The 22,413-nt window shown below is 43.4% G+C and overlaps 2 protein-coding genes and 2 long non-coding RNA genes across 4 annotated transcripts in view; 3 read left to right on the top strand and 1 right to left on the bottom strand.

The window, feature by feature from the left end:
* The window catches only part of cwf19l2 (CWF19 like cell cycle control factor 2), a 29,166-nt gene extending 21,095 nt beyond the window's left edge, over positions 1 to 8,071 (top strand). The window contains exons 12-19 of the mRNA XM_034098186.2: positions 1,975 to 2,103; positions 2,467 to 2,604; positions 4,844 to 5,056; positions 5,602 to 5,718; positions 5,876 to 6,031; positions 6,123 to 6,203; positions 6,331 to 6,432; positions 6,602 to 8,071. Of these exons, the coding sequence (XP_033954077.1) occupies positions 1,975 to 2,103; positions 2,467 to 2,604; positions 4,844 to 5,056; positions 5,602 to 5,718; positions 5,876 to 6,031; positions 6,123 to 6,203; positions 6,331 to 6,432; positions 6,602 to 6,742 (1,077 nt within the window). The 3' untranslated portion in view covers positions 6,743 to 8,071. The remainder of the gene's footprint in view (positions 1 to 1,974; positions 2,104 to 2,466; positions 2,605 to 4,843; positions 5,057 to 5,601; positions 5,719 to 5,875; positions 6,032 to 6,122; positions 6,204 to 6,330; positions 6,433 to 6,601) is intronic.
* Positions 8,072 to 11,297: 3,226 nt separating this feature from the next.
* On the top strand, positions 11,298 to 13,000 carry LOC139435014 (uncharacterized). Its single transcript, XR_011644290.1, has 3 exons — positions 11,298 to 11,627; positions 11,867 to 11,917; positions 12,233 to 13,000. It is a non-coding gene; the product is annotated as an uncharacterized lncRNA (long non-coding RNA).
* A 224-nt stretch (positions 13,001 to 13,224) lies between these two features.
* Positions 13,225 to 21,554, bottom strand: LOC139434945 (uncharacterized). Its single transcript, XR_011644227.1, has 4 exons — positions 21,467 to 21,554; positions 15,659 to 15,791; positions 14,754 to 14,833; positions 13,225 to 14,414 (listed from the first exon to the last, which is right to left on the bottom strand). It is a non-coding gene; the product is annotated as an uncharacterized lncRNA (long non-coding RNA).
* A 91-nt stretch (positions 21,555 to 21,645) lies between these two features.
* gucy1a2 (guanylate cyclase 1, soluble, alpha 2) overlaps positions 21,646 to 22,413 on the top strand; it is a 40,517-nt gene continuing 39,749 nt past the window's right edge. Inside the window, exon 1 of the mRNA XM_034096774.2 lies at positions 21,646 to 21,978. Within this exon, the coding sequence (XP_033952665.1) occupies positions 21,658 to 21,978 (321 nt within the window). The 5' untranslated portion in view covers positions 21,646 to 21,657. The remainder of the gene's footprint in view (positions 21,979 to 22,413) is intronic.

A 22,413-nucleotide genomic window follows, 5' to 3' on the forward strand; every position in this document is an offset into this window, starting at 1 on the left:
ATAGATAGAGTCACATGCACACCTGTTGACCTGGCATGCACACACACACAAACATACTGAATCTTTCCCTTTCAGATTTGTCTTCTTCTTTTTCTTCTCCCATAGTCTAAATGCTAATCCAAACACTCAGGGCTATGTGTTCTCTAGACTTCACAGACGCACACACTCTTAGCATGTTGCAGGGGCATCCATCTCCCTCACTGTGCACGGAGGAAAAGTGCTTCACACACACACTTGACTCCAGATGAAAGTGAACCCTTCTGCTTTAACGTCTGACCGCTTTTCAAAGGAATTTGTTTGTTTGAAGTCTCTTCGGCTCTTGCGTCTTGCTGCCTGTATGGTCGCTTCTCCTGTTTGGCCTTTGAGCGGACCCTAATGGAAAACAAATGTCTTACAGCATGATGACGACACTCTCTTACCAGGGGTCATTCAGAGTGTGGCCCCAAGTGTTTATGTGTGTGAGAGTAAAAAGAGAGAGACAGATTGAGTAGCAGAGATTACATGTACCACCCTGTCTGTGTTAGAGGCAATTACCAGATAGCGATGGCAGTGCCCTGACTCCTCAGCACTGCTTTATCTCCGCTATTCGGCGTTGCTAATGCTCTCTCTGAAACAAATGGCGCTCTATTTCCAACATGAACAGACTCCAGACAACTTTATAAACACATGGGAAGCAGGCTGTAATTATTGATATAACTTGTATATTATCATCTGCAAGTTCAGCCAGATTCATCCCTACTAAGGCTGTCTTGTTCAAATCAAAAGACCAAGGGGGAATTTATCATTAAGATGCCAAAAAAGATGTCATCATTTTTAGGTTTTGGTACACCCATCAGCAGAGAGGCACACAAATAAGGCGGAGAATGGTTGATTTGAAATCTTTAGAGATCCTTTCAACCTGAAGAAGAAGAAGAAGAAGAAGAAGAAGAAGAAGAAGAAGAAGAAGAAGAAGAAGAAGAAGAAGAAGAAGAAGAAGAAGAAGAAGAAGAATGTTGGCTTGTCTTCAGTGTTTTGAGTCATTTTTAAACATTGCGTCGAGCCTTGAAAGACCGAACTGTGTCGACCCGTAGAGAAATATTTTCTTCTATCATTTTGTTTCTGACAGTCCACTTTCAATTTCTTGTGACTGCCTCCCATCCTCTCTGCTACTCCGCCTTCTTTGTGTTTCTCGGCTGTCCGCCTCTACCTGTCGGGTCCAACTTTGGTCTTCATGCACTTCAGACTGCAGTTCCTCATAACAAGCAAACTTTTGGATCTTTGCTAAAGTGCTAAACTGGCTCTGAAGCAGCGGTTGTATGACATCATATCACTGGCGTTTTTTAAACAGAAGGAACATTTTTGTCACAGAACATTTTGGTTTTCACAACTTTAATCCAGTTCAACATAAAAAGTATGACTATATTAAGAAAATGGACATTAAGACATTATTTTGACATGAGCGAGGTTAATTGAGGTGTAAGGCATTTATATTCTTATGTAGCACTTGTTATTATAACTGCAGCTACTTTTTCTGTTCTAAAAGCCCATATTTTCTCCTGTTGCCAAATTAGTATTGATGAATGTTCCCTGCTTCCCTTCACCAGCTATGCTTATGCTTCCAGCATGACTCTGATGATTTTGGTTCTCTAAAATACAAAGGGAGACTGACAAGTTAGTCATTTGTCACAAGACATATTGAAACACACTTCTTCAGGTGTTTTAGATATTGCATGTCAATTGGAGTCAGCCACATTTCATTTGTATTAAACATTAGCCCAAAGCAAGATGAGATTAAAGCCGGTGCTTATTAATACAGTCATCCATGCTCAGATCTGCATTATTACATCATTAAACATTAGTTCTGAAGAATTATTCTTATCTTGACTCGACCATCTGTTCAAATGTCAAAAGGTGCATACATAAAAACATTTCAACCTTTTAGTTTAAAAACAAACAAAAGTAAAAAATGACCTGGCTGTGTGTTTTTCTTTTCAGGTCACCGGTCGCTCCAGTGAAGCCCAGGAACTCCTGCTGTTCAGAACTGACCAATCAGGGCGTGCCTGGCCCGTCAACGCCCCCTCTGGACCCCAGGAGCCCCAAGGGGGACGACGGAAGAAGAAAGCGGTAAAGACAGAGGGATGATGGGTGGAAAGAAAGTAGAAAAACAGATGATAGGAGAGCAAGATTTATCTACAAAGGAATTCATCATGGACATTTGCTGCCCGCTCTCCTTCACTGTCTCTTTCCATTTCTTTAAAATGTCCAACACACATTATGAGGTTTTCCTCTTCTTATACCTCTCTCTTCTCCACCAACTGTCTCTAACTGACGTACCCTTTATTTAATGGATTGTTTCTGAATTTGATTTACAAAGACTTTAGGATTGTGTCTTTTTTTACATGCAGCAGCCATTTTCCGTGGTTCGCCAGCTCACCTGTACTCACCTCGGTTTTCACATTCCTCTCTTTTTCCCCCTTCTCTCTTCAGATTGAGACCCATGTTGACGGAGAGCGTGTGCGCTACTTCCAGGACGATGACAGTACGGGTCTGAAGGAGATGGTGAGGAGGGAGAAGATGAGCTCTGCGCAGGACCAGAACGCACTCTACTCTCGAATGGCTTCCAAGGTAGGAAACAATACTAATCTACTCGTGAAAAAGCAACAAATTAAAATGCCCCTGACTTTGAGTTGTTCACCTATAGAAATAACAACCTGGCATCCATGTGCTCACTTAATTCCCAGCCTTGCAACCATACAGTCTATACTTGCAACACTCATTTTTATTCTGGAAACCTAAGAGCTGGTGTTATCACATCATTGCAACTTTAAGCTTCAATCATGGATTCAAACACTGTGTGCATATGATGAATAACTTTTATTCAGCTAAATTAACTAAGCCAGATTGCAATATTTTTTTAAACGTATACATTACTTATAAAGTTTCACTTATAGAAAGTGGGAGATGCAACAAAGGATGGAAGGAGGAAGTTGATTTTTGACCTTTAAATATAGAATTAATCAGAAAGAATGAATGACTTTTCCTCAGCAAGATTGGTCATCATGTATTTAGAATAATTTATAGAGTAATTACAATCTGTCTGCAACACATTTATTGGGACAGAACCCACTGTTTCAGAGCCACTGCTAAAGGCAACGCTGCAGAGCAGTGATGAACCCGTTTCCTTGATTGATTTTAGAATAAAGAACAAGTCCTACCCAAATCTAAACACTTGTGATTTTGACTCCCCTAAAAATCTCTGATATTTACTACTTAGGAATATGACACATTGAATCCACAACATATACATAAACACATATAGCACCTGAATGTTTCCACCCTTGCCATATTTGTGTCTGCTTTCACCTAGAATAGTTTAATTCACTGCAGTGGGGATGTGTGAATCATTTATTACATTTGATTGATCAAAAGAGGCAGCCTTTTAGTATGCATTAGGAGAGCAACATTACGTTGTTGTTATCAATTTTCTGGTTGCTGATTTATTTGGCATTTAAGGAAATGTCTGTTGGATAAATGTGAGACGAAGTGTGATTCCTGCATGTCCTCCCTTGCTCTTCAAAACACGAGTGAAAAGAGATTGCGTGTGTACAGTACATGCATGTGCAAACTAAGTATAAAGAAAGGAGTTTGAAGGTGTTGCTATGGCAATGAAAAAAAAGACAAAGGCTGTGTCGGCCTTTCTCCGACTTCTGCCCTCATTCAAGTGCACACACACTGCTCAATCACTTGCCCTCTCTCATATATTCATTGCACATGCGTATTCAAATACTCACACACACGTTTTGCTCCTACAGTTACCATGGCAGGGCTTCTATAAATACCAGTTAAATCCATTGGTCAGAAACAACGTCTGTTAGGAGACTAGCATTGTCTGGAGATTTAATGAAGTTTATCTCTTAATAAAACATGAGTAGTGAGCCAGACATATGTCAATGTCTTCCAATCTGCTGCTGCATGCTGAATTCACCATTTATAATTGAAATTGCATAAAAATATCAGTGTGGAACCTAAAGGTAGATAAAAAAAAATATTTTGAATTAATCTACAGGTAAGTGTGTGAGAGGATGTGTGAATGTGGGTGTAAGAAAATATAACTGTCCTCGGAGAGATCCGGCACACTTAGGTGGAGTCCTTTGCACACGCGCACACACACACACACACACACACACACACACACACACACACACACACCCTCCCACACACATTCCTTCCCACATTGTCACTAAACTAATCACATGTTCACTCTCAATCGCACACTCCTACACAGCGAGTCATGCACACACACACTTGCCATGCTTGCCTCTCGCTCTCTCACATGCACACAGATTCAAACCTGTTGCCCGGTCGCCATGGTGACAAGACTCAGACGTAGAAACACCAGAATCGATGGTTGGCATCCTGCCTCACACTGTCAACACACACCAGGGACCAACTTACACACAGGGCAGCTCAGGCTCTCTCACACACACAGACACACATGTACAGACACACAAATGATGGCAGGCAGACGGCACTATTACGTCAGCACATACATACACGGATTGGTAAAGAAACCAGCCCGTTTCTGAGGACAGTCCTTACCTCTCCAGTTTGCTTTTTATGACTTTTCTTTCTGAAAAATATCCATTATTTACTTTAATAAAGCACATTCTTAAGTGTGCTCCCTCTACAATTTAGTTGGAGAAAATACGCCATATTTGTTCAAGAATGGACACACTCCTGTTAAACTCTTCTCACCATTACGTCTCTTCTTCTCTCTTCTTCCCTGCTTCTTCCTCTCTGCTCCCCTTCTCCTCTCCGTCCCCTCGGTCCTCTCCATGGCCGCCCCTTCCACTCCCCTCTCCAGATGATGGGGAAGACAGACGGTGACAACTACACTCTGGATGACATGTTTGTGTCGAGTGCAGCGCAGCGGGAGGGCGAGGGGAGGGAGGAGGAGAGGATGAGGAGCAAAGCCATCGGGGAGAGTCGGAGGCTGAATGCCTCCATGGAGAAATGCAGGCACTGCTTCAGCAGCCGAGAGCTGCAGAAGCACCTGGTCGTGGCGATAGGGAGCAAGGTGAGGGATGCTGCAGGATGTTTGTGGACTGAAGTCATTAGGCTCTTAACTGATTAGTCAGTCAACAGTTTTGGTAAAGAAAATCATTAATCAAGTCACTAGTTAACGCTGTTTTATCCTGGAAAAATGGCGGCAACAGCAATATATTCAATTTCCACATAATCATCTAATTATTTGATCAATTAACCATTTGGCTATTTGCTCATAAATGACGATTTTGACAAATGTTATCATTTCCGTTAAGTGTCATCTTTACCCAAAACCCTATATATGCATATATATAATCGCTATTGAGACATTCATTTACCGCGATATTCGATATATCGTTACATCCCTAATATATATATATAAAGTTTAAAATCGTAAAATAATAAGAAAAACAGACAGGTTGCCAATACATATTCTGTCATTCATCAAACATATTAATGGACCTATCATAGCACCTCCACATTGACTGTTAAGAAAGTTAAGACAATGACAGATACAAAATGTACACATCAAATATATATTTTTTATTTTGTGTGTGTTTTCCGTCTCGTGTCCAGGTCTACCTGAGCGTGCCTGCAGGAGTGTCTATGACTGAGGGCCACTGTCACATCTGTCCCCTCCAGCATCACTGCTCTGCCACCGGATTGGACGAAGACATCTGGTCAGAAATGCAGGTCAGCCATCACTGCTTTACGTCAAAGGGCTAAAGTTTCAATGTCCAACTTCTTTTATATAATCACAATCAAATACTTCATTTTCAAATGTTCTTATTTTAAACAAGAATGATTACAATTCACTGAGTTCACTTCCCTGCTGCTTTGCTCTCCTCAGCTGTTCCGGCGTACTTTGGTGCGAATGTTTGAGTCCCAGGAGCTCGACTGTGTGTTCATGGAAACACACATGGACCCACGCAAAAGACAACACATGGTCTTAGAGTGTCTCCCACTTCCCCGAGAACTGGGCGATATGGCACCCATATACTTCAAGGTGTGTAGTTTCTCTCATCAATCTGAATAAGGAGAAGAGTAGGGGTGGATCTGAGTTATTTGGTAACCCAAAAATGTCTGTGTGCCTTCAGAAAGCCATCATGGAGTGCGATGAGGAATGGGCCATGAACAAGAAGGTCGTCGACCTCTCATCGAAAGACATCCGCCACGCTGTAAGACCACTTCCTGCTTGCCTGTCTTTCTTTCTGTCTTTTAAATCCTGTGTTTCCAAATGTATTTTTTTCCCCTGGTTGTTTTACCCTCTTTGTTAATTGTTGTTAATTGTGTAATTCCTCTTAGGTTCCTCGAGGTCTTCCCTACTTTGCTGTGGACTTTGGACTCCAGGGAGGATTTGCTCATGTCATTGAAAATGAACATAAGTTCCCCCATTACTTTGGCAAGGTCAGTGTGTGCATTAAATATAATATATCTAACGTTATCCCTAATGTGTTTTTTTTAGATCTTGTTTTACCTGTATATTCTCTCAGAGAAACAAGCTGAGCAAATGTCCTGAACTAAGGGTTTTACATTGTTATTGTCAATATGACCAAATCCCTATATCCCCTCACAGGAAGTGGTAGGAGGTATGATGGACTTGGAGCCGCGACGCTGGAGAAAAATGATAAGAGAGAACTTTGATGACCAGAGGAAAAAAGTCCTGGAGTTTGCAGGGTGGTGGAAACCGTACGACTGCACCAAGACTGCAGAGTAGTAAACACTACACTTCCATTTAAACACACACACACACACACACACACACACACACACACACACACACACACACACACACACACACACACACACACACACACACACACACACACACACACACACACACACACACACACACACACATACACACACACACACACACACACACACACACACACACACACACACACACACACACACACACACACACACACACACACACACACACACACACACACACTTTGGTGCATTAACTGTTACCTACCAATTTAGAATTTGATGTAACATTTTTTTAGGAGATATTATCTGATAACATTTTTACTTCAATAAAAAAGAAAATACAACCTCCATCAGGTTATTTGTGGTTATTTTAATGTTAAATAAACATGCCAGAAGTGGTTTAATGTCCTCATTTATCCAAGACCTTTGTGTAATATGTGTGTAGCTTGGGGGATTTATGTATTATTGAGTTTCGAACAAATATTGTGACTTTATGGTATATTCTTTCCCTTTAAGCCGCACATACAGCTAGGCTGGTGGACTGTGAAATATCTATGAAGCAAGACCTGATTTGGAACATTGTCTGTTCACTATTTTATTTGTACACTTCTCTTGCCAGTACTGCTCTTTCCTGCTCTCGAGCCCCTGCATTTCATGTCTTACTCTATGGCCTCCTGCACCTTGCCACTGTCGCTTCTAAGAGGTTTCAGTGTCAGCACAGCCACATGTTCAAGTGTATAGACGAGCAATCAGCATCCACGCCCCGGCATGCAACCTCATCTTTATTACCTCATCACTTCAGACACCTGACTCATTTTCCGGTGCCACCTAAGACGCCATGGCGTGCATTGGGGCAACTTGTAAGGGCATCATTTGTTTGAATCACAAAAGATGGAGTTACTCTTAGTGTATGTGGTCACAGGGGCTCAAGATTTAGAACCAGTGTTTTTGTCAGTCTTGCATGCTCTCCAGTGTATCACTTAAAGGAGAGAGTGTATTCCTGTTTATTAATCACTCTTATCAAAAACGGAATGACTATGTTACGACCCCCTCCACTCCACTAGGGGTCTATGCCTTTGTGTTCTGCTTGCTGGCTCTTGTTTGTGTTTCAGGTGATCAACCTGATGAGCCACATCTGGGCCGTCGACATAAAAGGCCAACCATACTGCCCTCTCACTCTTCTGTTGGACACGGCCGCGTCTTTGTTTCTGCACATTTTCACACACCCATACATGCAATCAATACTGATAACTGACTTCCACATTTATTAGGTTTCTTTGAAGACCTTTGGTTTTTGTGGTATTGTAAATAAATATGCTTTTGTTGTTAACTTGTCTGGTCTCCCGTCTTTGTTGCAGCCTATGAGCCAGGCCGTAACAGATTATCTCTGAGAGTTAAAATAGGACCAATTATGCAAATGTCCAGGTTCATGTTTGTATTTTGTGCTTCGGCGATAGTGTCTCTGCTGGGCAGTCAATGGACTGTGTACTATATGTTGTTTATATGAACATCAGAGGGCATCTTCCATCAAAAGTCAGCGTTCACAGCTTGAATATGAACAGAAAAATCCACCAACAAAAGGTGTTTGCAGAAGTCATATCATATTGTCATTTTTAGGAAATTAAGCTTGATCTGTAATGCAGTCTTTACTGTAACACTAAAACATAAATGTTGTGCTTATGCTATTTTTTTTTAAACTGATTTGTAAATGTTGAATCCCTTGGGATGGTAAAGCAGGTTATTTATATTGCACAAGTGACAGAGAGGCCCAGGTTCATGGGTAATAGCAACAGAGTGGCGTGGAGTGATTTATGGTTATGGCCAATTACACTGGCTGGGGGCAGATTTATGACGAAGACAGACATTTCTCTCTCGCTGTGTCTCACTCACACACACACACACACACACACACATCTTCTGTAGCTTTTATTTATTCCCTCATTTGCTTGCTTCTTATCAGGTTTTCTATTTTATTTCCTTTTATGATTCTTTCCCGTTCACTTTTTTCATTTAGATCTGCTTAACATATTTGAAAGACATTTCTAACACAAACACACACATAAAAGCTACATATCTAAAAGCCATAGAGAGTACTATGTATCATTTACATTCTAAAGGTGTGGGTGCCTCTGAATTTACAATTTAGTTTTATGCTCGAGTGTGTCTGGATGAGTGTCTGCGTATCTCTGGGGAAAACCTGTTTTTGACTCACCGGGGTGTGTGTGTGTCAGCGGGATGAACCTCTTATCTTTCTGCATTCCACAACTTCACCTCTTCTCAGAATCTTTTCTCTGAAAATGTGTTTCGGCTCCTGGAATGTTTTGCTTATATGTTGTTTCTTCCACTTTTTTCAAGGATTTATTTGAAACATCTGCGCCCTATGTGCATGTTAATGTATACATGTGTGTCTCTTCTCATGGGTATAGATTGTATTTTTTACTGCAATATTGTCAAATGTATTTCTTTTTATTTTAAAACGTAGTTTCTACTCATAAAACTGCTTGATTATTGGCCCTTTGACAGTCTGCACAAAATGCTACGTTACTGCATTAAAGATAAATTCATGATTAAATGACTGACTATCATCATTAGGAAATGTTACTCATGGTATTTATTATACCATAAGCATAAATGAACAATATGAACGTTTATTGGTAAGCAGATTGCAAAAAGACTGTTAGATGCTTGACAGATCAAGATACATTTGAACATGAACAAAACAGCAAAACAGGGTAATAAGACAGGTATAAGAAAAGAGAGGAATACAAATCTAGACATTTTACTGACTAGCCTTTTAAAGTGAGTTTTGAGGATTGATTTAAAAAGAGTGTGTGTTTCTTCAATCCAGTTGGACTGCTCCATACCTCATTTCCATGATAATGTTATTAAAATGTGGTGTCATCCATGTTAAATGTACCTATTTAATGAGATTACCATGATACCCCCTGTGGTGCCCGTTCTATTGGTTCTAATTTCATGTCTGCACAGAGACTGAGCTGATGCCCTGTCTGCACCCAGCTGCAGGTGTCTGGCTGCTAGCGGCCTTATCTTCTCTGGAACAGTATTTTATTCCATTGCGGTGTTCGCTTTATTAAATGCCCACAATATTACTGATGGATGACAGACTGATTGCGAAGAGCAAAAGACCAGATAAGGAAAGAAAAGGAGAGACGGAGACTGTGTGTTGGTGTGTGTGTGTGTGTGTATAGTGCTGGCTTTGTGTGATAGAAAGGGAATGTGTGGGTGTGTGTTAGAGAGACAGAAGGAGCTACATTCTATCCAATGTATTGGGGTCATGCTGCTCCAGAAAGTCAAATGAATTAGGAGGCACCTCCAGGAAATTACACTGCGGTGTGTATGTGGTGCACTTGCATGATGCATCATGTCTATTTCAGTCTCTCTCTCTCTCTCTCTCTCTCTCTCTCTCTCTCTCTCTCTCTCTCTCTCTCTCTCTCTCTCTCTCTCTCTCTCTTTCTCTCTCTCTTTCTCTCTCTCTCTCTCTCTCTCTCTCTCTCTCTCTCTATCTCTCTGCGTGTCCCTTTGGGGCCCTCAATGAACAGACATGCTCTGCCAATCAAGGTCAAGGTCATGGCTATGATTACTTCCAGACATGAGCATAATTCTGTCCTCTAACAGCAGACAACAGGCGTGTGCCACTGCTGCCATCTCCATTATCTGCATGGTGAGCCATATTTGTCCTTTAATATGTTGAACACATTTGGCAGATTGCCATTAATCTGTCTCATTGGCCATGCCTGTTGTTTGATTCAAATAAGGTGTTGCTTGATTTCCATTTCCAGTTTCCACCGGCCATGTCAACATGATAGGAACATGTCAATAATAATATGAAATCTTTTTCAGACTTTATATTATATGTTTTATATTCACCTTTTAAACAAACCTGATGTATCCCCTCGGTTAGCCCCAGGGCAAACATTTGCTGTTGGGCCCATATTGACCCTGTGTTACCTTCACCTGATACCTTTCTGCATTATAAATACCCATTAGGTAAAGTGCACACAGCAGACTATGGCAGTTGCATTAAATTCAGAGATACCCTTCTATGCTGGAATAAGAATTTTAAACGAAAAGATCCATCAAAAAGGTTAACTTGACTTTTATCCTTATCATTTGACTATGATACTGTGTTGACAGCTGATGGTGTTAACTCTAAAGTGAATTCTAGACCATGAAAACAGTCTTAATATGACGGAGTATAATTGCCTGCCTCCAGGTTTTCTGTGAGTGACTTTGTTCGTGGTAACCTGTCTTTTTTATGTTTTTTTTTTAATATTTGGGAATATGGAACATGTGTGCACAATAAAACTTGAAATATAATACGGTAAGATCTTGACACTGTCATGCAGTGAATGTGGGACATTTACCTTTTTCAGCTTGGTATACACATTTTACTCTAAAAAGCATTTAAACTGAATTAAGCATTCGGTGCATTTGAAGAAGACATTTTAATCAGACATTAACAAGAAATGAGTAGATACAATAGTAAGAGTTGCAAAATGTTACAGACACTGAGGTTGTGTTCCATGTGTTGACCATAGACTGTATATATAAATGGACGTAGGGTCCGTGACGTCACCCATAGGATTCTGCAGAGTTGCCGTGAAGCCCTTAGTAGGCGGAGTCGGCCACTAACGGCTCGACAGTGACGCCAGAGTCTAACTCCCGCCTTCTCCCGCCTGCTCCAAATAAGGGCAAAGAGGCGGTGCTGAGGCGGGACAGGGCGGGACCTGCTGCCACCGAGCGTGACGTTCCAGACCTAGCTCAGGCTAAGAAGCTAAGCTAACATGCTCTCAGTAATAAGCTAACAACCTATGCTAACAACCCAGCTTGCGGTCACTGCTCCTCGTTCCCGGCATATTCTGAAGGTAAGATACCCTGTAACTTTACAAAACTTGTCCTTTTGATTTAAATGTTCTTGAACCTACACAATACAATTGTTTTTTAAGTGCTTCACCGTTTTTCAAATATAAATGTCATTTAACTAAACTTTGTAAACTAGCAGAGATATGGCTAGTGTTGCGTGAATTAAATGTGATTAATGAAATATGACTGTAGAAAAAGAAAGGTGCTTTTATATTGATTAATTCTTTTACATTTATTTCAGCATTAAGCAAAAAGAAGATTGCAACCTCCTCCACGCCAAACTGCACAACCTGTAAATTGATGGTCCTGGCTTACTTTACATGACTTCAGATGGTTGACATTACACACAAACATACTATACATATACATGTGTGCACAATTGTAGATAAACAGCACACAGTATATAAATATATATATATATAAACTGTTTGCTGTTAATCTGTTTTTTGAGGTTTTGCTCTCTTGTTACTTTTAACCATACAGGTGTGATTTCATAGTTATTTTGCATGTTATTGTCAAAGGAACAAAATGAGCAACCTTTTATAATTGATTTGATATTCCGCATGATCTGAAGCATTTGTTGCTCTCATTTATTTTCCTCCCATAGTGACTGTATGGATAATCGGAGACAGCTATGTCCGGCGTGGAGCCCAGAGAGCTACAGAGACCATCGGCAGCAACCTTGGCCTCGACCTGAGGGTGTGCTGGTTCGGTTGGGGTGGACTGCGCTGGAGAGGTGTCCTCCCTTTCTTTTCCTACTCCCTGCGAGGAAGAGCAGTCCCGGATGTCCTCCTCATCCACTGTGGCGGCAATCACTTGGGGGATGTGCCCAGTGTTCAGTTGCTGAACCAGATGAAGGAGGACCTGCACCAGCTTCACCATCGGCACCCTGGCATGAAGATCATGCTCTCCCAGAGGCGCCGGTGGAGGGCTGGTGCAAATCCTGTCAAAATTGACAAGGCCCGGAAGTTTGTTAACAGTGTTATGGCTACTTTTGTTCATAGCCTAAATGGTGCCATTGTTGACCACTCCAACATTAGACATGACAGTCCTGGGCTGTTTTTGCGAGATGGAGTTAATTTCACCCCTTGGAGAAATGATATATTTTTTAAGTCACTAGCCAATTGCCTGAAAGACCACCCCCAAAGACTGTGAACTGCTAAAATGTCAGTATCACTGTCTTTGGATTTGGCCTTTAGAGTATGTATTCTAAGGCCCTTGCTAAGCCCAGACTGTCATGGCTAATGTTGAGTTAGACATTACATCTGTAGCCATAACACTGTTAACATGGCTGCTCTTCCTCTTCCCCACATCCCACCCCCCCTCTTCCCCCAATGGACTCTGCAGCTCTCCAGGCCCATGCTGGGCATGGCTGTCTGTCAAACCTTTTATTTTGTATTGGTTATGATGTTTTTTGTTATTTTATTTGTTAAAATAATTCTGTATTTATGTAAATATTGAAAATAAATTACATTCATATTTTCACTTCTTTTGTCTACTGCTTACTGAAAATGTTAGCTATCACATCCAAATGGGACTATCAAATGAAAGGATAAGCTTACCATACAATACAGAAAACATTACACATTAAGGCTCAAATCTTTTCCCAAGCCGGAGCAGTCTGAAAAGAGTCCCAAGTTTAAAAACACAAAATCTTGACAATGAATACTACGCTATCATTTATCATGACAATACAAACAACAAGAAGGTCTCCCCTAATCCCATGTATGTTGGCATCAATGTCATAAGCCTACCATAGAATGTAATTATGAAGTGCAATACCCACAATCCCTACAGGGTCGCAACGTCACAGAAGATAATACCTTTGAGAGAGTTTCTAAATTGTTCAGTATGCAGATAAATATTTGTTTTACAATAGAAACATTTTTCTCCATAAATGTTCCCACATGTTGTGAGCATCAACTTTAAATCTTTTGTCAACAAATAAAAAACATCTTAATTTCCTTTACGACAACATTTTGTTTATAACACCACTACATTAACAATAAGCATAGGAAAATGATAACTGTCAACATTTAAGATTGTGCTTTTACTCTTTATTTAATCAGATCTATTTCACATTGAAAGTTACATCTTGCATTTTATGAAAAGTAAAGGTTTCGAATCATTTTATGACTTAAGTACACTAGAACATAAATTAAAGATGTGCAACAACTGTATCAGTAATTCAAATGATATAACTTATGTACAGGGTTGGGAGGGCTACTTGCCAAAAACACAACCAGTAACTTCATGTGAGTATCAAGATATAAAAGTAATGTAACCTGATAACTTTATTTTTCTTTTGGATTACCTCAATATCAAATGCAATGCAAATAAACACAGGAGAGAAGAAATATTAATATGATGTGTTTACTGAAATGTATAATATAATACCATAAAGCAGATTCAGGCAGTAGGTGTCGGATTCACAATGAAAGTATTATCCTACAGAACAGTACCGCTTCAGAGAAGAGATACAATTTGATAATTTTACAACAAGCACTATCTGCTCTTTTTAGGTTTTGAATAAGATTGTAATCCTGAGTTTCCCTATTATTAGAAAAGTCAAACTAATGCGATTACATCTTTTCCTATGTAACTAAGGATTACACTTCCCTTTTTCTCTATACGATCTTGATTCGTGTTCGATGTAATCCATTACTGCCTAAGCCAATACAAGTCATCACTTTTGGAAAATGGTCTCAAGTTATAAATGATGCCTTCAATGTCTTTCACGTGGAGAAGACATCCCATTGGCCGAGGCGTTGCAACTTCCCTCAAGCGTCCTACATGAAAGAAAGATCACATGTTAGAAATGTGTGCACAAACTATTCAGTATGACCGTCTTGGTTTAAAGCCCAAGTGTAAGAGTGAACAGAGGCGGAGTCTGTGTGTTGGCTGCTGCTCCCCAAACCAACATCCTCACAAGCATTGGCTGTTGGAATGTCATTACGCTCCACATGTGGAACAACAAAGGCTTCTTCAGGTGTGCCTTGTATCATAATGATATTGCTCTGATCAGCAGCAAGACTGTTTTCACCACTACCATGGTCGACATCTGCAACCTCCTCCTTGCTGTTAACAGTCGAACTAGGAGTGTCACTGACCTCGTCATTGTTACTCACCTGCTTCTCCTTCCAGACTGTTGTTCTTTGGTGAAATAGAAAATGGTGGGCACTGCAGTGTTTTTCAGGCATCTCCTTCCCTAATAAAAATAATAAACAAAAACACATAAAATAACTTTTTGAGGTCTGTAGATATTCAACTTTCTTTTGAATAATGTTGTTTTAAATGTAAGAGTGCATTATAAAAGACAATAGAGGGCCAACATGTTAACTATTCAGTTAATCTTTTCAACAATTACGTGTTTCCAAGATTCTGATTCAAAGGATTGATGTCATAGCACATAGGCTACAGTGTAGGAATGGCAATGCAAATCATCTGTCCCGAGCTCCTCCAACAATGCAACATAGTTATATAAGACATAAAACAATAAAATAAATTCAAAATTAAATTAAGAATAATAAATTAGTGCAGGCAGAAATCTATATACACGTAAATATAATAAGACATATGCAAGAACAGAATGTAAAGATAAATATTGTATAGTAAAATTAAATCATTTTTTTTTTTACAGTGATAGCTGTTAAGATAAATAAGTTATAAGATGACAACAGATGAATGAATGTTGCTATTAAAATAACGTAAAAAAGGTAATATAATTCATCTGTTTTTAACATAGAGTATGTGGGGGAAATGGCAATTCTCTATCTATGATAAAGAGTCTTTGCATACATTGAAGAGAAATGTGATGGTTTGCAAAAAAAATTCGATTTTTATGTTTCTATACTTAACTGGCAAAATCTTAATTTGGCCTTTAATCAAAAGAACATTACTCATCACTGATGTGCAAGCTGTGCCATAGCAATTATTTAGCATTGTATGATGTATAACATGTATTTAATTAGTAACAACAATTTACACTCACAAATGGAACCAAGTTATTATTATTTTTTAAAAGGATCTGTACCCATGAGTCCGTGCTGAAGGGATGACTCTCAAAGTGTTCACTGCACAGGCGAGAAGAAACGTTGGGGGTCCATGTATTCCTCCGGATGTTCAGCACCCACTGGTCCAGCCTGTCTGGATCACCGAAAGGAAACCTTTATTCAAAAATACATGAAAACCGACCCAAAGACAACAGGAGGGTTAATGCCATATTCACTTAATAACGCATGAACAACTTTTACAGATATTTCTATATAGTCTGTGTTGGTAAATGTAATCTAGGTTGCACATTTCCTGCTGAAATACATGCCTGCCAAGTTACTGCGTGGCACTTTGGTTTTGATAAAACAGTGCAGTTCCACTATATAAGCGTTACATTCATAATCAGAAGAACCAGCACCTTACCGTGGTAGAGAGGTTTGTGTGCCCTGATGAACCTGGGGGCTGTGTTGTCTGGAACCTTGTGTTCCTGGTAGGGTCTCCCATGGCAAATTGGTCTCAGGCAAGGGGCCAGACTAAGATTGGTTCAAAAGACCTCATGAAAGGAAAAACAAGAAGTGAGGATACCCGGCCCGGAGGAAGCCCGGGGTCCCCTTCTGGAGCCAGGCCCAGAAGGAGGACTCGTCGGCAAGCGTCTGGTGGCCGGGCTTGCCACGGAGCCCGGCCGGGCCCAGCCCGAAAAGGCAACGTGGGCAACACCTCCGCTTCTCTGTCCCGCGGGCCCACCACCTACGGGAAACATCGATGGGGTCGGGTGCGCTGCCAGACGGGTGGCAGTGAAAGCGGAGGGTCTCGACGGACCAGACCCGGGCGGCAGAAGCTGGCTTTGGGGACGTGGAACGTCACCTCTCTGGGGGGGAAGGAGCCGGAGCTTGTGCGGGAGGTGGAGCGGTACCAGTTGGATCTGGTTGGGCTCACCTCTACGCACAGCGTCGGCTCTGGAACCTTACTTCTGGATAGGGGTTGGACTCTATTCTTCTCCGGAGTTGCTCAAGGTGTGAGGCGCCGGGCGGGTGTGGGGATACTCACAAGTCCCCGGTTAGGTGCTTCGTTGTTGGAGTTTACCCCAGTGGACGAGAGGGTCGCCTCCCTACGCCTGCGGGTTATGGGGGGGAAAACTCTGACTGTTGTGTGTGCTTATGCACCCAACAGCAGTTCAGAGTATTCGGCCTTCTTGGAGACCCTGGAAAGAGTCCTGTATGGGGCTCCTGAAGGGGACTCCTTAGTCTTGCTGGGAGACTTCAACGCACATGTGGGCAATGATGGAGACACTTGGAGGGGCGTGATTGGGAGGAACGGCCCCCCTGATCTGAACCGGAGTGGTGGTTTGTTACTGGACTTCTGTGCTAGTCATGGATTGGCCATAACAAACACCATGTTCGAACATAAGGATGCTCATAAGTGTACGTGGTACCAGAGCACCCTAGGCAGAAGGTCCATGATCGATTTCGTTATCGTATCATCGGACCTGAGGCCGTATGTTTTGGACACTCGGGTAAAGAGAGGGGCGGAGTTGTCAACTGATCACCATCTGGTGGTGAGTTGGGTCGAGTGGCGGGGGAAGCCTCTGGATAGACCTGGTAAGCCCAAACGTGTAGTTCGGGTGAACTGGGAACGTCTGGAGGAGGCCCAAGTTCAGGAGGCCTTCAACTCACACCTCCGGCGGAGCTTTTCGGGCATTCCTGTGGAGGTTGGGGACATTGAACCAGAGTGGTCGGTGTTCAAAGCCTCTATTGCCGAAGCCGCGGTGGGGAGCTGTGGTCTCAAGGTCTTAGGTGCCTCAAGGGGCGGTAACCCTCGAACCTCCTGGTGGACACCGGTGGTCAGGGAAGCCGTCCGACTGAAGAAGGAGGCCTTCAGGGATTTGTTATCCCGGGGGACTCCCGAAGCAGTTGCAAGGTACCGACAGGCCCGAAGGGCAGCAGCCTCATCCGTGGCCGAGGCAAAGCAGCGGGTGTGGGAGAAGTTCGGAGAAGACATGGAGAAGGACTTTCGGGCGGCACCAAAGTTGTTCTGGAAAACTGTCCGACACCTCAGGAGGGGGAAGCAGGGAACCATCCAAGCTGTGTACAGTAAGGATGGGACGTTGTTGACCTCAACTGATGGAGTGTTGGGACGTTGGAAGGAACACTTTGAGGAACTCCTGAACCCGACAACTCCGCCCTCTATGTTAGAGGCAGAGCTGGAGTATGACGGGGGATCAACGCCAATCTCCCGGGGGGAGGTCACTGAGGTCGTCAAACAACTCCACAGTGGCAAAGCCCCGGGGGTGGATGAGATCCGCCCGGAAATGCTGAAGGCTCTGGGTGTTGAGGGACTGTCATGGTTGACACGTCTCATCAACGTTGCGTGGAAGTCGGAAACGGTACCGAAGGAGTGGCAGACCGGGGTGGTGGTCCCCCTTTTCAAAAAGGGGGATCAGAGGGTGTGTGCCAATTACAGAGGCATCACACTACTCAGCCTCCCCGGGAAAGTTTACTCCAAGGTACTCGAAAGGAGGGTCAGGCCGATTGTCGAACCTCAGATTGAGGAGGAACAATGCGGATTCCGTCCTGGTCGTGGAACGACGGATCAGCTTTTTACTCTCGCAAGGATCCTGGAGGGGGCCTGGGAGTACGCTTATCCGGTCTACATGTGTTTTGTAGACTTGGAGAAGGCGTATGACCGGGTTCCCAGGGAGTTACTGTGGGAGGTGCTGCGGGAGTATGGGGTGAGGGGGTCTCTACTCAGGGCCATCCAATCTCTGTACTCCCAAAGCGAGAGCTGTGTCCGGGTCCTCGGCAGTAAGTCGGACCCATTTCCGGTGAGGGTTGGCCTCCGCCAGGGCTGCGCTTTGTCACCAATCCTGTTTGTAATATACATGGATCGGATTTCGAGGCGTAGTCGTGGGGGGGGGGGTCTGCAGATCGGTGGACTAAGGATTGCACCACTGCTTTTTGCAGATGATGTGGTTCTGATGGCTTCATCGGTCTGCGACCTTCAGCACTCACTGGATCGGTTCGCAACCGAGTGTGAAGCGGCTGGGATGAGGATCAGCACCTCCAAATCTGAGGCCATGGTTCTCAGCAGGAAACCGATGGACTGTCCACTCCAAGTAGGGAATGAGTCCTTACCCCAAGTGAAGGAGTTCAAGTATCTCGGGGTCTTGTTCTCGAGTGAGGGATCAATGGAGCGTGAGATGGGCCGGAGAATCGGAGCAGCGGGAGCGGTATTGCAGTCGCTTTACCGCACCGTTGTGACGAAAAGGGAGCTGAGCCGGAAGGCAAAGCTCTCTGTCTACCGGGCCATTTTCGTTCCTACCCTCACCTATGGTCATGAAGGATGGGTCATGACCGAAAGAACGAGATCGCGGATACAAGCGGCCGAGATGGGTTTCCTCCGCCGGGTGGCTGGTGTCTCCCTTAGAGATAAGGTGAGAAGTTCGGTCATCAGGGAGGGACTCGGAGTTGAGCCGCTCCTCCTTCGCGTCGAAAGAAGCCAGTTGAGGTGGTTCGGGCACCTAGTTAGGATGCCACCTGGGCGCCTCCCTAGGGAGGTGTTCCAGGCACGTCCAGCTGGGAAGAGACCAAGGGGTAGACCTAGGACCAGGTGGAGGGATTATATCTCTTCGCTGGCCTGGGAGCGCCTTGGGATCCCCCAGTCAGAGCTGGTTGATGTCGCCAGGGAAAAGAAAGTTTGGGGCTCTCTGCTGGAACTGCTACCCCCGCGACCCGACCACGGATAAGCGGGAGAAGATGGATGGATGGATGGATTCATAATCAAACGAGACAATATGCAAGATAAATAGCTATTTGTTGTTATTCTTAATGCTTGTCATTCACACGTTAAGAAAATAAAATAAGTACCGATACATAGCAGAACAATTGTGGCGATGTTCAGCTTAATAAGCCTTGTTCAACATCATTTCTTTAGCTAATACTATAGCGGGCTGCAGGCGAACCAAGTCCGCGTTTCGCTGCATTCCTTGATCTCCAGTTATAACGCCGGGCTCCGCCGCTGGCCGAAGCTAACGGAGCCGCAAAGGGCTAGCTACGGCTCCGGTTAGCTTCGGCGGCGGACTCCGGCGGCCACCACTGGGATAATTGGGTCCTCTATTAACATTTGCTCCCATTTAGCATTATGGGTGTCATAGCCATAGACTATAAAAGTCTTACCCAAGGCTGAATCATAAACTAAACTGTATATATATATACACATGTATAAAGGGGTACGTCCTTAGCTGGCTAATAAGCTGCATAACAAGCTAAGCTAACAAGCACACAAACACCTGCTAACGGGGTTAACATGTATAATATTATCATTTTACTCACCGAAAAAAGCTGAGAGTAGACTTCTTGGAAGTTCTGTTAGTACATTCAAGCGCACAGCACGACATCTTAATTGTCTGGTATATCACCACGAACACGGCTAAAGCTAAAGGGTCAAGTACAGTACTATGACTAACTAACGTTGTAGCCTCTATGGTTGTAGCCTAGCAGAGTGGACAAGTTGCTGTTAGCTGACAGTGAGGCATGTACGTGTCCATCAACGTGACCACGCCCTAATTAATGCAAAAACTTTAAGACCTAATATAAATAAAAGGGTCGCTTTAGAAAACAATTCACTCACAGATCCATAATCATGAAGGTGGAATCTAACTATATCGATAATAAAAATGTATGGAGCCAGGGACAGAAACATGTTTTTTTCTGCTGTAAAGTTGGGCATTTTAACATGGGGGTCTATGGAAATTGCTCCTTTCTGCAGCAATCGCCTATCGGCCAATATATGAACTGCAGTGTGTGGCACTTCCGTATTGGCTTCCCGGCTGTTCCCCAGAGTTTGCCGCTTGGTGTTGACTTGTGGATAATTCCCCCAATTTAAGAAACGAATGCTTAACTTTAGATGTGATCTGCTCACCCATCTTTCTGTCTATCTGTCGTCTGTCTTTCTGCATATATCCTCTGATTGGTTGCGGTTTGTTGAACTAAAACTCTCTGATTTTTACTTCACATCTCTGATGTCCTCACAGCATCACCGGTGAGTGCTGCTGCTGGCTGTCCGCGCGCGCTCTCTCGCTCTCACCGTGTCCCTCGCGCACCTCCACTCCAGCCGACGACAGAAAGAGACAATACGAAGCAAATACCAAGAGCAGGAGGAAAGGAATATTATTAGTGAAAGATGGAGGAATGATGAGAGGACGGTTAGCAGACGGACAGGAGAACCGCTGTCGCAGAGGACAAAAAGAAGAGGGAGGATGAGAGAGGGAAACAGTCACATCGGCTGTGACTTTGGAGATATCTCTCAGGCAAAGTGAGGGAGAAAAAGGCAAGACGCCACACTCTGAGGACGTCAACAATTCACTGTGTGTGAGAGGAATAATTATCATGTGTCGGAATTATTGTGGTGGACCAACATGTCGATTTTGGAAACCTTTTGTCGCGCAGCAGCGTTTCACTGTGCGTAAGACGGCTAAACACGTCTAAGCATTTTAGAAATACAAAATTGCTGCTAGGGGCATATTTTTTGAAGCATCATTTGTGCTTGGCTTTCCTAAGGAGATTTATTTTGGGGGTAAAGGAGGACGTTTTTTTATAAAGAGGCGACCCCCCACCTCCTCCTCCCGCTTACATAAATGTTTGCGTGCCGTTAGTGCTCTCGTTCTCTGTCGACCCCCCTCTCCCTCTCCCTCTCCCTCTGCTCTGAATAGGTTTGCGTCCCACACGCAGACAGTCGCATCTCATATCCACACAGACCTGGACATTATCTCACACGCACGCAAACACACATATGCATACATAATGATACAGACAGACCTCACCCCCCTCACCCACCCGACCCTCTCACTCACCACTATCTGATGACTCCCCGGCGTAGAGGTGGACGTGGTACGGAACCGACTGCATCATCATCATCACCATCATCATCATCATCCTCATCATCATCATCATCATCATCACCATCATCATCATCATCATCATCATCATCATCCTTAACACTACCACTGTCATCCTCACCATCCTCCTCTTCCTCACTACCACCATGTCTTCGTCGTCGCGCAAGATCTCCTCGGAGTCGTTCAGCAGCTCGGTGGGCTCAGACTGCGGGCTGGAAAGCCCCGGGGGAGACGCGGGGGATGGAGGTTTGGAGCCGGTGGAGGAGATCCGAGGTTGCCCCTTCTCCTCTCTACACTCTTCCCACAGAGCGGTGCTCTGGAACGGCCGAAGCCCCGTAGAGAGACCGGCGTGTCCGGTGGTACAGGAGCAGCCTGGACCCGGGGCCCCCCACAAGAGGGTGACCAGGAGGAGACGGGTGAACCTGGACTCGCTGGGGGAGATCCTGAGGAGACTGACCTCACCCACGGTAGGCCTCCTGCTCAGTCTAAACACTGTACCTCCATAACTATTACATATTCAAAACGTGAAGTGCCATACTCATAAAGGCATCCTGTATAACCACTGGGATCCTTTGACGAAATCTCTAGTTTTACCATACAATTTGTGGAGCACTTCATCTTTTAAAAATGTATTGCACAATAAGATGTTATGAAGCAAATCAATGACCTGGTCTTCAGAGGACACCATTTTGATAGTGTAGTTTTTGTATGACATCAATCTGCTCATGTTGTCAGTGTTTAAATCCGAACTTTAATCAATTTTGTAGACTAATTTGTTATGAGAAAGTCAATGATGAACACACAGAGATATGTTATCCTGCACAGCTGTCTCCAAAGTTGAGTAGGTACACAGCCTTTATTACCAGGAAAAGACATCATTCAAGCTTTTCCACCCTGTGATT

Source organism: Pseudochaenichthys georgianus, chromosome 13, assembly GCF_902827115.2.
Source record: "Pseudochaenichthys georgianus chromosome 13, fPseGeo1.2, whole genome shotgun sequence".
In the NCBI taxonomy this organism is placed as follows: Eukaryota; Metazoa; Chordata; class Actinopteri; order Perciformes; family Channichthyidae; genus Pseudochaenichthys; species Pseudochaenichthys georgianus.